The sequence below is a fragment of the Coregonus clupeaformis genome, chromosome 7 (genome assembly GCF_020615455.1).
Source record: "Coregonus clupeaformis isolate EN_2021a chromosome 7, ASM2061545v1, whole genome shotgun sequence".
Taxonomy (NCBI): domain Eukaryota; kingdom Metazoa; phylum Chordata; class Actinopteri; order Salmoniformes; family Salmonidae; genus Coregonus; species Coregonus clupeaformis.
This window is the reverse complement of record NC_059198.1, coordinates 33,115,959-33,132,119: the sequence shown is the minus strand read 5'-3', so window position 1 is coordinate 33,132,119 and position 16,161 is coordinate 33,115,959. Positions and strand designations below refer to the sequence as shown.

At 43.1% G+C, this 16,161-nt stretch overlaps 1 protein-coding gene across 1 annotated transcript; it reads left to right on the top strand.

Annotated features, from left to right (window-relative positions):
* Window positions 1-2,537: 2,537 nt before the first annotated feature.
* Window positions 2,538-14,657, top strand: LOC121570600 (stonustoxin subunit beta-like; the record flags this gene model as incomplete). Its single annotated transcript, XM_045221645.1, has 4 exons — window positions 2,538-2,689; window positions 11,354-11,527; window positions 13,603-13,649; window positions 14,083-14,657. Coding segments are annotated over 4 exons (909 nt in total), but the record flags the coding sequence as incomplete, so codon positions are not given.
* Between the last annotated feature and the right edge of the window lie 1,504 nt (window positions 14,658-16,161).

The window sequence follows — 16,161 nt, the reverse complement described above, 5'->3', positions numbered from 1 at the left end:
CACTCAATGAACACACACACACTGGACACACACTGGACAAAAACACACACACACACACAAGACACAAACACACAGGAACACACACACACACACACACACACACACACACACTGGACACACACACATACACACACACTCTGGACAGAAACACACACACTGGACACACACACACTGGACACACACACACACACACACACAAGGATTAATTTAGTAGTGTTTAGAAACATGTTATCTACTGTTAATAATGATACATTAATTCATTTATATACAGTACCAGTCAAACGTTTGGACACACCTACTCATTCAAGGGTTTTTCTTTATTTTTTAAAATATTTACATTGTAAAATAATAGTGAATACATTAAAACTATGAAATATCACATATGGAATCATGTAGTAACCAAAAAAGTGTTAAACAAATGAAAATATATTTTATATTTGAAATTCTTCAAATAGCCACCCTTTGTCTTGATGACAGCTTTGCACACTCTTGGCATTCTCTCAACCAGCTTCACCTGGAATGTTTTCCAACAGTCTTGAAGGAGTTCCCACATATGCTGAGCACTTGTTGGCTGCTTTTCTTTCACTCTGCCGTCCGACTCATCCCAAACCATCTCAACTGGATTGAGGTCGGGTGATTGTGGAGACCAGGTCATCTGATGCAGTACTCAATCACTCTCCTTCTTGGTCAAATAGCCCTTACACAGCCTGGAAGTGTGTTGGGTCATTGTCCTATTGAAAAACAAAATATAGTTCCACGAAGCCCAAACCAGATGGGATGGCGTATCGCTGCAGAATGCTGTGGTAGCCATGCTGGTTAAGTGTGCCTTGAATTCTAAATAAATCACAAACAGTGTCACCAGCAAAGCACCCCCACACCATAACACCTCCTCCTCCATGCTTTACGGTGGGAAATACACATGCGGAGATCTTCCATTCACCCACACCACTTCTCACAAAGACACGGCGGTTGGAACCAAAAATCTCAAATTTTGACTCCAGACCAAAGGACAAATGTCCACCGGTGTAATGTCCATTGCTGTTGTTTCTTGGCCCAAGCAGGTCTCTTCTTATTATTGGTGTCCTTTAGTAGTGATTTCTTTGCAGCAATTCGACCATGAAGGGCTGATTCACACAGTCCCCTCTGAACAGTTGATGTTGAGATGTGTCTGTGACTTGAACTATGTGAAGCATATATTTGGGCTGCAATTTCTGAGGCTGGTAACTCTAATGAACTTATCTGTAACGATCCCGGCAGTCTGAGTCGGGTCCTGTCTGTGGACTAGTTTTTCTGCTCGTGATCTCCAGTTTCCCGAGGGTTCTGGAACGCTCCGGGGAGCTCTCTTGATTTCCGCACCTGCATCCCATCAGCAATCTGCACACCTGGTCCTGATCATCACCCTTCTTAGGCTCTGGCCTAACATCCATTCCCTGCCGGATCGTTAGCCATGAACAGTAGGTTTACCAGAGTATCAGTCTTAGAGCTTCTAGCGTTAGTTTTGTTGTTTTTGCACCTTGTTGGTTTGTTGTTTACTTACCTCCGTTTTGTTCCATCTGCAGTCACTCGTCCGGAACCTTCATCCAACCTCTGCCTGGTGGTCGGCGGCTGCCGAGCCATGATGGGATCAACCACTGCACTCCCAACAACTAATCAACGCCGCCCGCTCTGTTCCCTGGATTATTCAGCATTACTCTTGAATTTGTAAATAAACACTCACCTTCGTTTCAACTTACCTTGTCCTGGTCTGCTTCTGGGTTCTGGCTTTGTAACTCGTGACATTATCCTCTGCAGCAGAGGTAACTTTGGGTCTTCCATTCCTGTGGTGCTCCTCATGAGAGCCAGTTTCATCATAGCGCTTGATGTTTTTTGCGACTGCACTTGAAGAAACGTTCAAAGTTCTTGAAATGTTCCGTATTGACTGACCTTCATGTCTTAAAGTAATGATGGACTGTCATTTCTCTTTGCTTATTTGACCTGATCTTGCCATAAATGGACTTGGTCTTTTACCAAATAGGGCTATCTTCTGTATACCCCCCTACCTTGTCACAACACAACTGATTGGCTCAAACGCATTAAGAAGGAAAGCAATTCCACAAATAAACTTTTAAGAAGGCACACCTGTTAATTGAAATGCATTCCAGGTGACTACCTCATGAAGCTTGTTGAGAGAATGCCAAGAGTGTGCAAAGCTGTCATCAAGGCAAATGGTGGCTATTTGAAGAATCTCAAATCTCAAATATATTTTGATTTGTTTAACATTTTTTGGTTACTACATGATTCCATATGTGTTATTTCATAGTTTTGATGTCTTCACTATTATTCTACAATGTAAAAAATAGTTTTAAAAAAACTAAACAAAAACTTGAATGAATAGGTGTGTTCAAACTTTTGACTGGTACTGTATATATACATATATGAATAGATATGGCAGGTTTCAGGACTCTGATGTATCTGAAAATGTTGAAAAAATATATTTTCACCACAAAAGAATAGCAGTGTGATTTGACTCTTGCAGGCTGTCAGGCTGTCTAGTCACAGAGGAAGGCTGTTCTTCTCTGGTCTCAGCTCTGAGGTCAAACCCCTCACACCTGAGAGAGCTGGATCTGAGTAACAATGACCTGAAGGATTCAGGAGTGAAGCTGCTCTCTGCTGGACTGGGGAATCCCCACTGTAAACTGGAGACTCTGAGGTCAGTATTCCTGTAGTTGGTCAACAAGTGATAACTGTTCACCAGATCCACATGTGTTTACCAGACACACATAGTCCACACCATATGTGTTTGGACAGTGAAGCTTACAGTTCTAAATTTGGTGCTATGCTCCAGCATTTTGGATTTTAGATATAATGTTTCATATTAGGTGACAGTACAGAATGTCACCTTTTATTTGAGAGTATTTTCATACATATCTGTGTTACTGTTTAGAAATGAAAGCACTTTATGTATCTAGTTCTCCCATTTGAAAAAGTCGTAATAATTTGGACATATTCACTTATATTGTATTAAAGTAGTCTTAAGTTTAGTATTTGGTCCAATATTCTTTGCCTGCAGTGATTACATCAAGCTTGTGAATCTACAAACTTGTTGAATACATTTGCACTTTGTCTTGGTTTTGTTTTAGATTATGTTATTCCTAATAGAAACTGAATGGTGAATAATGTCCTGTCATTTTGGAGTCACTTCATTGTATTGTCAGTAAGAATAGAAGATGTTTCTGAACACATTTACATTCATGTGGACGCTACCATGATTATGAATAATCATGAATGAATCATGAATGATGATGAATGAGAAAGTTACAGAGGCACAAAGATCATACCCCCTCTGTTATTGGTAATGGTGAGAGGTTAGGATGTTTTGTTGTAGCCAATGTAACTTTCTCACTCATTATTATTCATGATTCATTAATGACTTTTCTTAATCATGGCATCATCAGAATTAATTTAGTAGTGTTTAGAAACATGTTATCTACTCACTTAGACAGAAAATTACTCCAGTCATCATCCACCATTCAGTTACTATCGGGCAAAATATAACCCAAAACACAACCAAAACAAACTGCAAATGCAACCAATGAGTTTACAACCAAATACTCAACTTTTGACTAGTTTAATACACTATAATTGAAATGGTCAGAATATGTTTGACTTCGTCAAATGGGGGGACTAGATTCATAAAGTGCTTTCATTTCTAAACGGTGAAACAGAAATGTATGAAAATACCCTCAAATAAAAGGTGACATTATATACTGTCACCTCATATGAAACACTTATCTCAAATCCACAATGCTGGAGTATAGAGCCACATTTAAAATGTTAGCTTCACTGTCAAACTAGATATGGTGTGGACTGTATACTCAATACAATCTAAATCTGATACCTCACTGTCTGTCTTTTGACTGATACTGCTTTTTGAACTGCTCTGGTCAGTCTACTCAAATATTCGTACTATACATTTTTCTCTCTACATACAATATTATGATTTTTTCTGATAATGATATATATATAGCAGGTTTCAGGACACTGGTATAAATGAAAATGTTGAAAAAATATACTGCCACTATTTTCACCACCAAAGAATAGCAGTGTGGTTTTAATACGATTTGACTCTTTGCAGGCTGTCAGGCTGTCTAGTCACAGAGGAAGGCTGTTCTTCTCTGATCTCAGCTCAGAAGTCAAACCCCTCACACCTGAGAGAGCTGGATCTGAGTAACAATGACCTGAAGGATTCAGGAGTGAAGCTGCTCTCTGCTGGACTGGGGAATCCCCACTGTAAACTGGAGACTCTGAGGTCAGAATTCCTGTAGTTGGTCAACAAGTGATAACTGTTCACCAGATCCACATGTGTTTACCAGGCACACATAGTCCACACCATATGTGTTTGGACAGTGAAGCTTACAGTTTTACATTTGCTGCTATGCTCCAGCATTTTGGATTTGAGATAGAATGTTTCATATTAGGCAACAGTACAGAATGTCACCTTTTATTTGAGAGTATTTTCATACATATCTGTTTTACCGTTTAGAAATGAAAGCACTTTATGTATCTAGTTCTCCCATTTGTATATGTCATAATAATTTGGACATATTCACTTATATTGCTTTAAAGTAGTCATACGTTTAGTATTTGGTCCCATATTCCTTACCTGCAGTGATTACATCAAGCATGTGATTCTACAAACTTGTTGAATGCATTTGCAGTTTGCCTTGGTTGTGTTTTGGATTATGTTTTTCCTAATAGAAACTGAATGGTGAAAAATGTCCTGTCATATTGGAGTCACTTCCCTTGTATTGTCAGTAAGAATATAAAATGTTTCTGAACACTTCTACATTCATGTGGATGCTACTATGATTATGAATAATCAAGAATGAATCGTGAATGATGATGAATGAGAAAGTTACAGAGGAACAAGGATCATACCCCCTCTGTTATTGGGAATGGTGAGAGGTTAGCATGTTTTGTTGTAGCCTCTGTAACTTTCTCAATCATTATTATTCATGATTCATTCATGATTTTTCTTAATCATGGCATCATCAGGATTAATTTAGTAGTGTTTATTAACATGTTATCTACTCACTTAGACAGAAAATTACTCCAGTCATCATCCACCATTCAGTTACTATTGGACAAAACATAACCCAAAACACAACCAAAACAAACTGCAAATGCAACCAACAAGTTTACAACCAAATACTAAACTTTTGACTAGTTTAATACACTATAAGTGAATTTTTCAGAATACTTATGACTTCTTCAAATAGGGGGACTATATACATAAAGTGCTTTCATTTCTAAACGGTGAAACAGAAATGTATGAAAATACCCTCAAATTAAAGGTGACATTATATACTGTCACCTCATATGAAACATTTGATCTCAAATCCAAAATGCTGGAGTATAGAGCCACATTTAAAATGTTAGCTTCACTGTCAAACTAGATATGGTGTGGACTGTATACTCAATACAATCTAAATCTGATACCTCACTGTCTGTCTTTTGACTGATACTGCTTTTTAAACTGGTCTGGTCAGTCTACTCAAATATTTGTACTTTTATATTTTTTCTCTCTACAAGCAATACTTTGATAATTTGTCATTTCTAATAATGATACATTCATTTATGAATAGATATGGCAGGTTTCAGGACACTGATATATGTTGCAAAAATATACTGCCACTATTTCACCACCAAAGAATAGCAGTTTGGTTTTAATATGATTTGACTCTTTGCAGGCTGTCAGGCTGTCTAGTCACAGAGGAAGGCTGTGCTTCTCTGGTCTCAGCTCTGAGGTCAAACCCCTCACACCTGAGAGAGCTGGATCTGATTAACAATGACCTGAATGATTCAGGAGTGAAGCTGCTCTCTACTGTACTGGGGAATCCCCACTGTAAACTGGAGACTCTGAGGTCAGTATTCCTGTATTTGGTCAACAAGTGATAACTGTTCACCAGATCCACATGTGTTTACCAGACACACATAGTCCTCACCATATGTGTTTGGACAGTGAAGCTTACAGTTTTACATTTGCTGCTATGCTCCAGCATTTTGGATTTGAGTTAGAATGTTTCATAGTAGGCGACAGTACAGAATGTCACCTTTTATTTGATGTTAATTGTGAGAGGTTAGCATGTTTTGTTGTAGCCTCTGTAACTTTCTCACTCATTATTGTTCATGATTCATTAATGATCTTTCTCAATCATGGCTTGATGTAGTCATTGCGTTCAAAGAATATGGGACCAAATACTTAACTTTTGACTACTTTAATACACTATAAGTGAATTGGTCAGAATACATATGACTTATTAAAATAGGGGGACTAGATACATAAAGTGCTTTTATTTTTCTAAATGGTGAAACAGACATGTATAGATGTTACGAACCCCGTGGCTCTAAACATCTAGGGTGGATGGACATGAGACCCGTAACATAAATTCATGTAAATTATAAGTGTGGCAGGGAACAGTGAGAACCAAAAATGACACAACAACCATGACCTACCGTCAAACACAAAGTGTTTATTTCTGAACACACGGTAAGGGTTTGGGAAAAAGGGCTGAGCAGGACCCAAGAAATGAAACAATAGTGTAAAACCCCCTAAACTGATCTTGCCTGCCTCAAGAACCGCTAGGCTACTGCTACCATACAAAAATACAGTGGGTGGTCCGCTCAGGTCTCACTAGTGTTTATAGACAGAGTTCTTCCTACGGGTAATGTACGCCCAAGGGCAACTAGCTTAAACTCCCCTTTTCCCAGAAACACACAAAGCTACCAAACAGGGTAATCAGCAATTATATACGTACACACCACACAGGATACAACAGTATCCACACTCAGGTAAAGAAATATATTCTAATAAAGTTACCTATAGGGTAACCAACAACTTAGTGAGTACACAACACACAGGACACCACCGTGTCCATACTCACATAAAGAAATAGATTCTAACAAAGTTACCAATAGGGTAACCAACAACTTAGTGCGTACACAACACACAGGACACCACCGTGTCCATACTCACATATGGCAAAAATCTCTCTCTCTCTCTCTCTCTCAACAAACACAAGACTGGTTTTTATACAATGGGCTGTGTGATTGAACAAACAAGTAACAGGTGGTGCAATTCACAGGAATGTTCACTGATTGGTCCAATCAGCAGACACCTCAACGACCACCAATCAGGAACATGCAGGACACCTGTGATTAGGGCAGAAAGAGTAGAAACACACAAAAACACAGGATACCTGTATCCGTAACACTCCCACCCTTAAAAGAGCAAACCAAAATGGTTTGCGACACACGTACTATCACAACACCCAAATTCACAAATCATCCTATCGGGATAACAAAAAAAAACCTAGATCATTACACACGAGACAAAGCATCTGCCAACACATTATCCAACCCCTTTTCGCAGAGGAATGGCCTCTGGGTACCTGGTGGCCACACACATAATTGTCAACATAAACTGGTAACTAGTTTTTTGTTTTTGGTAATGGTCCAACACAATCAACCATCACATGTTCGAATGGTTCACCTATGGCCGGTATGGGACAAAGAGGCGCGGGGGAAATAACCTGGTTCGGTTTCCCAACTACTTGACAGGTGTGGCAAGTCCGACAGAACTGAGCCACATCTTGTTTTAAGCCAGGCCAAAAGAAATGTCGCAAAACACGATCATAAGTCTTGGTGACTCCCAGATGTCCGGACCACTGGTGATCATGAGCGAGGGATAAAACATTTTGTCGAAAGGCTGTAGGAATCACTATTTGGTAAACAGCATTCCAATCTTCGCCAGCGTCAACATGGGAGGTCCATTTACGCATGAGGAGATTACCATCAATGAAGTATGCCATGTTTTTCTTCTTTAGCTCCTCCTCTGAGACAACACTAGAAAAACATTTAGCCAGGCTAATGTCAACCTGTTGGTTAGCGATCAGCTGCTCACGAGTAACTGGTAACTGTATTGCCTCAGCAACAAGTTCCATATCCTTCTTCCTTTCTCTGGACTGTTGGTCAGACTGCACCAACTTACCAGAGGTAGCACCCGAACTATCCTCTGGGTCACACTCTCTGAATAGAATCGTGTTCGACAAATCTATCACTTCACCCACTTGTCGTGCTTGAGCACGTGTGACAGCACAAGCGGGGAACACATCTGGATAACCCTGTGCCAGCTCCTCGGAGAGAGACTGGTCACTTTTATCCAATACCTCCAATACGGGTATCACCTTTCCTCCGGCAATATCGTTGCCCATTATAAATGTCACACCTTTTACTGGCAACATAGGACGTACGCCAACTCTGAACAATCCACTGACTAACTCAGAGTGTACGTTCACAAAGTGCAATGGCACTGGGACGAAACCCATTTCAATTCCTTGTACTAACACACTGGAACCACAATATGTATTACTGGACAAGGGCAACACATCAGCGAGTATGAACGACTGCGCCGCACCAGTATCTCTGAGGATTCTAACTGGACGCTGAGACGCTTCGTCATCCGATATAGAAACAAACCCCTCAAAAATAAACGGTTCATAACTGTGATCTAGGACAGGGACTTTCAAACCACATTCACTATGAGGCCTCTGTCTTGATTCCGGCCTTACAACCGCATCGAATCAGCCCAACACCCGTTGGCGGCCTGGCGTGCTGAGGCATCCCCTGTTTGCGTTTCAGCAGAAAGCAATCATTAACCATATGTCCCACCTTATGACAATAGAAACAGTGACGCACATCTTTTGGGCGTGCTGGATGTACTGCTGGTCGACTAGGACTAAAAGTTAGCAACTCCGCAGCCCTGCTCTCCGTACGAGCCGAAAACACGCTCTTATGCGTCAACACAAACTTCGTCTGCCAATACAGACGCTTCCGACAGTGAGGATACTTTCTGTTCGTTCAGATAAACTACAATGCGTTCGGGTAAGCAATTTTTAAACTCTTCTAACAAGATTAACTCCCGTAGAGAGTTAAAATCAGTTACCTTACTAGCACTGTGCCATTTGTCAAACAGATTTCCTTTGTCTCTAGCAAACTCCACATAAGTCTGAGTAGGAGACTTTTTATGAGACCTAAATCTCTGTCGATATGCCTCAGGAACAAGCTCATAGGCACGAAGAACAGTAGCTTTGACCACGTCATAATTCAAACTGTCTTCAAGAGGTAGCGCTGCCAGAACCTCTTGGGCTTTACCTGTTAGTTTACACTGAAGTAATAGGCACCATACCTCTTTGGGCCATTTCAATGCTACCGCTATCCGTTCAAAAACACTGAAATAGGAATCAACCTCTGACTCCCTGAACACAGGTACCAAGGTGATCTGTCTACTAATATCAAACGTAGCAGATGACACAGCTGGTGAGGATGGCTCACTAGCAGGCATAGTATTAGCAGAGACTAACCTCGCTGTTTCTGCCTCTAGTTCCATTTTACGCACCTCCAGTTCCATCTTACGCATCTCCATTTCCATTTTACGCGTCTCCAGTTCTGCCTCTAGCTTACGCATCTCCAGCTTGTCTTGCCTGATCTGTGCCCGCTCTTCCGCCTCCATTTGGAGCCGTGTCGAGCGGACATCGATCCTGGCATCACTGTCAGTCAGTGGGGAGAGTGGGTCATAACGGGGCAATGTGGCTGGAGCCTTAGCCTCGTCCTCAGACACTGATGGGCTTACAGGAACAGCAACCACATCCCCTACAGGAGCAGCAGACTCAGGCGGCGGTAACTCAAGCACCCGCTCGTTCAACAATATCGCTAGCACTACTTCCCTAACCTCTGCTTTCACCAAACCCCTCGGTATGAGTACAGAAAAGTGGTCAGCCAAAGCCTGTAGATCCACTCTACGACAATTCTCAAAAATATCCCACGTAGGGTTTTCCAAAAATGCTTCCAAATCAAAAGTAGCCATCCTACTAGCAACACGAGCCGTCGACTACTGAACACACAAAAAAAACAGGTAGGACAGCTGCCAAGCTCAACACTGAACCAGACACTTACTAATTTGCATGAGTAGCATGGGATATATCCCGGACGAACCCCCACTTTATGTTACGAACCCCGTGGCTCTAAACATCTAGGGTGGATGGACATGAGACCCGTAACATAAATTCATGTAAATTATAAGTGTGGCAGGGAACAGTGAGAACCAAAAATGACACAACAACCATGACCTACCGTCAAACACAAAGTGTTTATTTCTGAACACACGGTAAGGGTTTGGGAAAAAGGGCTGAGCAGGACCCAAGAAATGAAACAATAGTGTAAAACCCCCTAAACTGATCTTGCCTGCCTCAAGAACCGCTAGGCTACTGCTACCATACAAAAATACAGTGGGTGGTCCGCTCAGGTCTCACTAGTGTTTATAGACAGAGTTCTTCCTACGGGTAATGTACGCCCAAGGGCAACTAGCTTAAACTCCCCTTTTCCCAGAAACACACAAAGCTACCAAACAGGGTAATCAGCAATTATATACGTACACACCACACAGGATACAACAGTATCCACACTCAGGTAAAGAAATATATTCTAATAAAGTTACCTATAGGGTAACCAACAACTTAGTGAGTACACAACACACAGGACACCACCGTGTCCATACTCACATAAAGAAATAGATTCTAACAAAGTTACCAATAGGGTAACCAACAACTTAGTGCGTACACAACACACAGGACACCACCGTGTCCATACTCACATATGGCAAAAATCTCTCTCTCTCTCTCTCTCTCAACAAACACAAGACTGGTTTTTATACAATGGGCTGTGTGATTGAACAAACAAGTAACAGGTGGTGCAATTCACAGGAATGTTCACTGATTGGTCCAATCAGCAGACACCTCAACGACCACCAATCAGGAACATGCAGGACACCTGTGATTAGGGCAGAAAGAGTAGAAACACACAAAAACACAGGATACCTGTATCCGTAACAATAGAAATACCCTCAAATAAAAGGTGACATTATATACTGTCACCTCATATGAAATATTTGTTTTCAAATCCAAAATGCTGGAGTACAGAGCCACATTTAAAATGTTAGCTTCACTGTCAAACTAGATATGGTGTGGACTGTATACTCAATACAATCTAAATCTGATACCTCACTGTCTGTCTTTTGACTGATACTGCTTTTTAAACTGGTCTGGTCAGTCTACTCAAATATTTGTACTATACATGTTTCTATCTACAAGCAATACTTAGATCATTTGCTATTGTTAATAATGATACATTCATTTATGAATAGATATGGCAGGTTTCAGGACACTGATATATCTGAATATGTAGAAAAAATATACTGCCACTATTTTCACCACCAAAGAATAGCAGTGTGGTTTTAATATGATTTGACTCTTTGCAGGCTGTCAGGCTGTCTAGTCACAGAGGAAGGCTGTGCTTCTCTGGTCTCAGCTCTGAAGTCAAACCCCTCACACCTGAGAGAGCTGGACCTGAGCTACAATCACCCAGGAGACTCAGGAGTCAGACTGCTCTCTGCTGGACTGGAGGATCCACACTGCAGACTGGAGAAACTCAAGTATGTAGAGGGTTTACGTCGATGTTCATATCAGACATGTTGGAGTTATCAGGCTAGTTAAGACAAACGTTCTTACCACCACTTGGACAAAGTTATATGCTGACTGTGTGTGTGTCCAGACATAACTTTGTCCAAGAATGGAAAGAATGTTTGACACACACACACTGGACACACACACACACACACACACACACACACACACACACACACACACACACACACACACACACACACACACACACACACACACACACACACACACACACACACACACACACACACTGGACCTACACACCACACACAATTACACTGGACCCACACACACTGGACACACACACACACACTGGACACACCCACACACACTGTACACACACACACACACACACACACACACACACACACACACACACACACACACACACACACACACACACACACTGGACCCACACTCACACACAGGAAACACACACACACACACACTCTGGACCCACACAGACACACACACAAACACAGGAATCACACACACACACACTGTTCACACACAAACACACACACACTGGACACACACACAGGACACACACACACACACACTGGACACACACACACACACACTGGAAACACACACACACACACACTGGACACACACACACACACACACACACACACTGGACACACACACAGGACACACACGCACACACACACACTGGACACACACACACACACACACACACACACACACTGGAAACACACACACACACACTGGACACACACACACACTCACACTGGGGACACACACACACACACACACACACACACACACACACACACACACACACACACACACACACACTGGACCTACACACCACACACAATTACACTGGACCCACACACACTGGACATACACACACACACTGGACACACCCACACACACTGTACACACACACACACACACACACACACACACACACACTGGACCCAAACTCACACACAGGAAACACACACACACACACACTCTGGACCCACACAGACACACACACAAACACAGGAATCACACACACACACACACACACTGTTCACACACAAACACACACACACTGGACACACACACAGGACACACACACACACACACACACTGGACACACACACTCACACACTGGAAACACACATACACACACACTGGACACACACACACACACACACACACACACACACACTGGACACACACACAGGACACACACGCACACACACACTGGACACACACACACACACACACACACACACTGGACACACACACAGGACACACACGCACACACACACTGGACACACACACACACACACACACACACACACACACACACACACACACACACACCTGGAAACACACACACACACACTGGACACACACACACACTCACACTGGACACACACACACACACACACACACTGGACACACACACACACTGGACACACACACAGGACACACACACTGGACACACACACACACACTGGACACACACACACACACACTGGACCCACACTCACACACACTCACACACACACACACACACACACACTGGACACACACACACACACACACACACACACACACACACACACTGGTCACACACACACTCACACTGGACAAACAGACATGCACACACACACTGGACACACACACACACTGGACACACACACACACACACACTCACACTGGACACATACACATTCACACACACATACTGGATCCACACACACACAAAAAGGAAACACACACACACACACACACCACAGGTCAGCATATAACTTTGTTACACACTTGGACAAAGTTATATGCTGACTGTGTGTGTGTGTGTGTGTGTGTGTGTGTGTGTGTGTGTGTGTGTGTGTGTGTGTGTGTGTGTGTGTGTGTGTGTGTGTGTGTGTGTGTGTGTGTGTGTGTGTGTGTGTGTGTGTGTGTGTGTGTGTGTGTGTGTGTGTGTGTGTGTGTGTGTGTGTGTGTGTGTGTGTGTGTGTGTGTGTGTATGAGTTCACTTGTATCCCTCAATGACTGTATGTTCTTCTGCTTACCGCTACAGTGTGGAACATGGTGGAGAGAACAGAATGAAACCTGGACTTAGAAAATGTGAGTGTTGACTGCTGTGAAGAATATGACTAAGAATAAGTCTTCATTCAAGTGAAGTCAAAGTCAAAGACCACCATCATTACTTACTTGGTCATATTAAATATCAGCTGTAGTTCTACGGAAGCAGAAATCAGGGACACCAAAGTTTATAATTTGACAATGTGTGTGTGTGAAGGTGTGTGTGTGTTCAGGATGTGTGTGTGTGTTCAGGATGTGTATGTGTGTGTGTGTTCAGGATGTGTGTGTGTGTTCATGCATACAGGTGTGAGTGTGTATCCAGTGTGTGTGTGTGTGTGTGTGTTCAGGATGTGTGTGTCTGTGTGTGTGTTCAGTGTGTGTGTGTGTGTGTGTGTGTGTTCAGAATGTGTGTGTTTGTGTGTGTGTGTTCAGGATGATGACGATTTGTAATATTGTGTCTGGTTTCATCCATCAGATGCCTGTGATCTCACACTGGACCCAAACACAGTAAACATAGTCCTCTCTCTGTCTGAGGAGAACAGAAAGGTGACATGTATGAGAGAGGAGCAGCCGCATCCTTATCACCCATTGAGATTTGAGGGCTATAGACAGGTGCTGTGTAGAGAGGGTCTGACTGGGCGCTGTTACTGGGAGGTTGAGTGGAGTGGGTTAGGGGCTGTTATAGGAGTGACATATAAAGGAATCAACAGGAGAGGAGGGGGTGATGACTGTGTGATTGGATGTAATGACAAGTCCTGGAGTCTGGTCTGCTTTGACATCAGTTACTCTGCCTATCACAATAATAAGTTCACTACCTTAGACGTCCCTTCCTCCAGCTCCAACAGAGTAGGAGTGTATCTGGACTGGCCAGCCGGCACTCTGTCCTTCTACAGAGTCTCCTCTGACACACTGACCCACCTGAACACATTCCACACAACATTCACTGAGACCCTCTATCCAGGGTTAAGGGTTCATCATGTTTGGGGTTCCTCAGTAACTTTAACACACTGAACACACAAACACACAGCGGACACACACACACACACTGGACACACACACACACTGGACGGACACACACATACTGGACACACACACACACACACACTGGACACACACACACACACACTGGACACACACACACACACACACTGGACACACACATACACACTGGACACACACACACAAACTGGACACACACACACACACACTGGACACACACACATTGGATACGCACACAAACACACTGGACACACACTAGACACACACTGGAAACACACACACACAAACACACACACACACACACACACACTGTACACACACACACTGGACAAACACACACATACATAGGACACACACACATACACTGTATACACACACACACACAGGACACACACTGGACACACACACACACGTACACACACACACTGGACACAAACACAAAAACACTGAACACACACACACACTAGACACACACACTCACACTGGACACACACACACTTAACACACACACACACTCTGGACACACACACTGGACACACACACACTGAACACACACACACACACACACACACACACACACACTGGACACACACACACACTGAACACACACACACACTGGACACACATCTACACACACACACACACACACACACTGGACACACACACACACACACACTGGAAACACAGACACACTAGACACACACACACTGAATACACACACACACTGAACACACACACACACACTGGACACACACACACACACTCACACACTGGACACAAACACACTGAACACACACACACACACACACACACACACTGGACACACACACACTGAACACACACACACACACTGGACACACACACATACATACACACACACTGGACACACACATACACACACACACACTGGAAACACAGACACACTAGACACACACACACTGAACACACACACACACTGGACACACACACACACACACACTGGACACACACACACAAACACTGGACACACACACACACACACACTGGAAACACAAACACACTAGACACACACACACTGGACACATACACACTGGACACACACACTGGACACACACACACACTGAACACACACACACACACACTGGACACACACACACACACTGGACACACAGACACACTAGACACACACACACACACTGGACACACACACACACACACACACACAACACACTGGACACACACTGTACACACACACACACACACACACACACACACTGGACACACAAACTGGACACACACACATACACTGGGAACAAACACACACTGGACACACACGCATACATTGAAAACACACAAACACACACACACACACACTAGACACACACACACACACACACACTGAACACAAACACACTGAACACACACAAACACTGGACACACACACTAGACACACACACACACTGTACACACACACACACACACTGGACACACACACTGGACACACACACACACACTGGACACACACACACACTGGACACACAGACACACTAGACACACACACACACTGGACACAAAC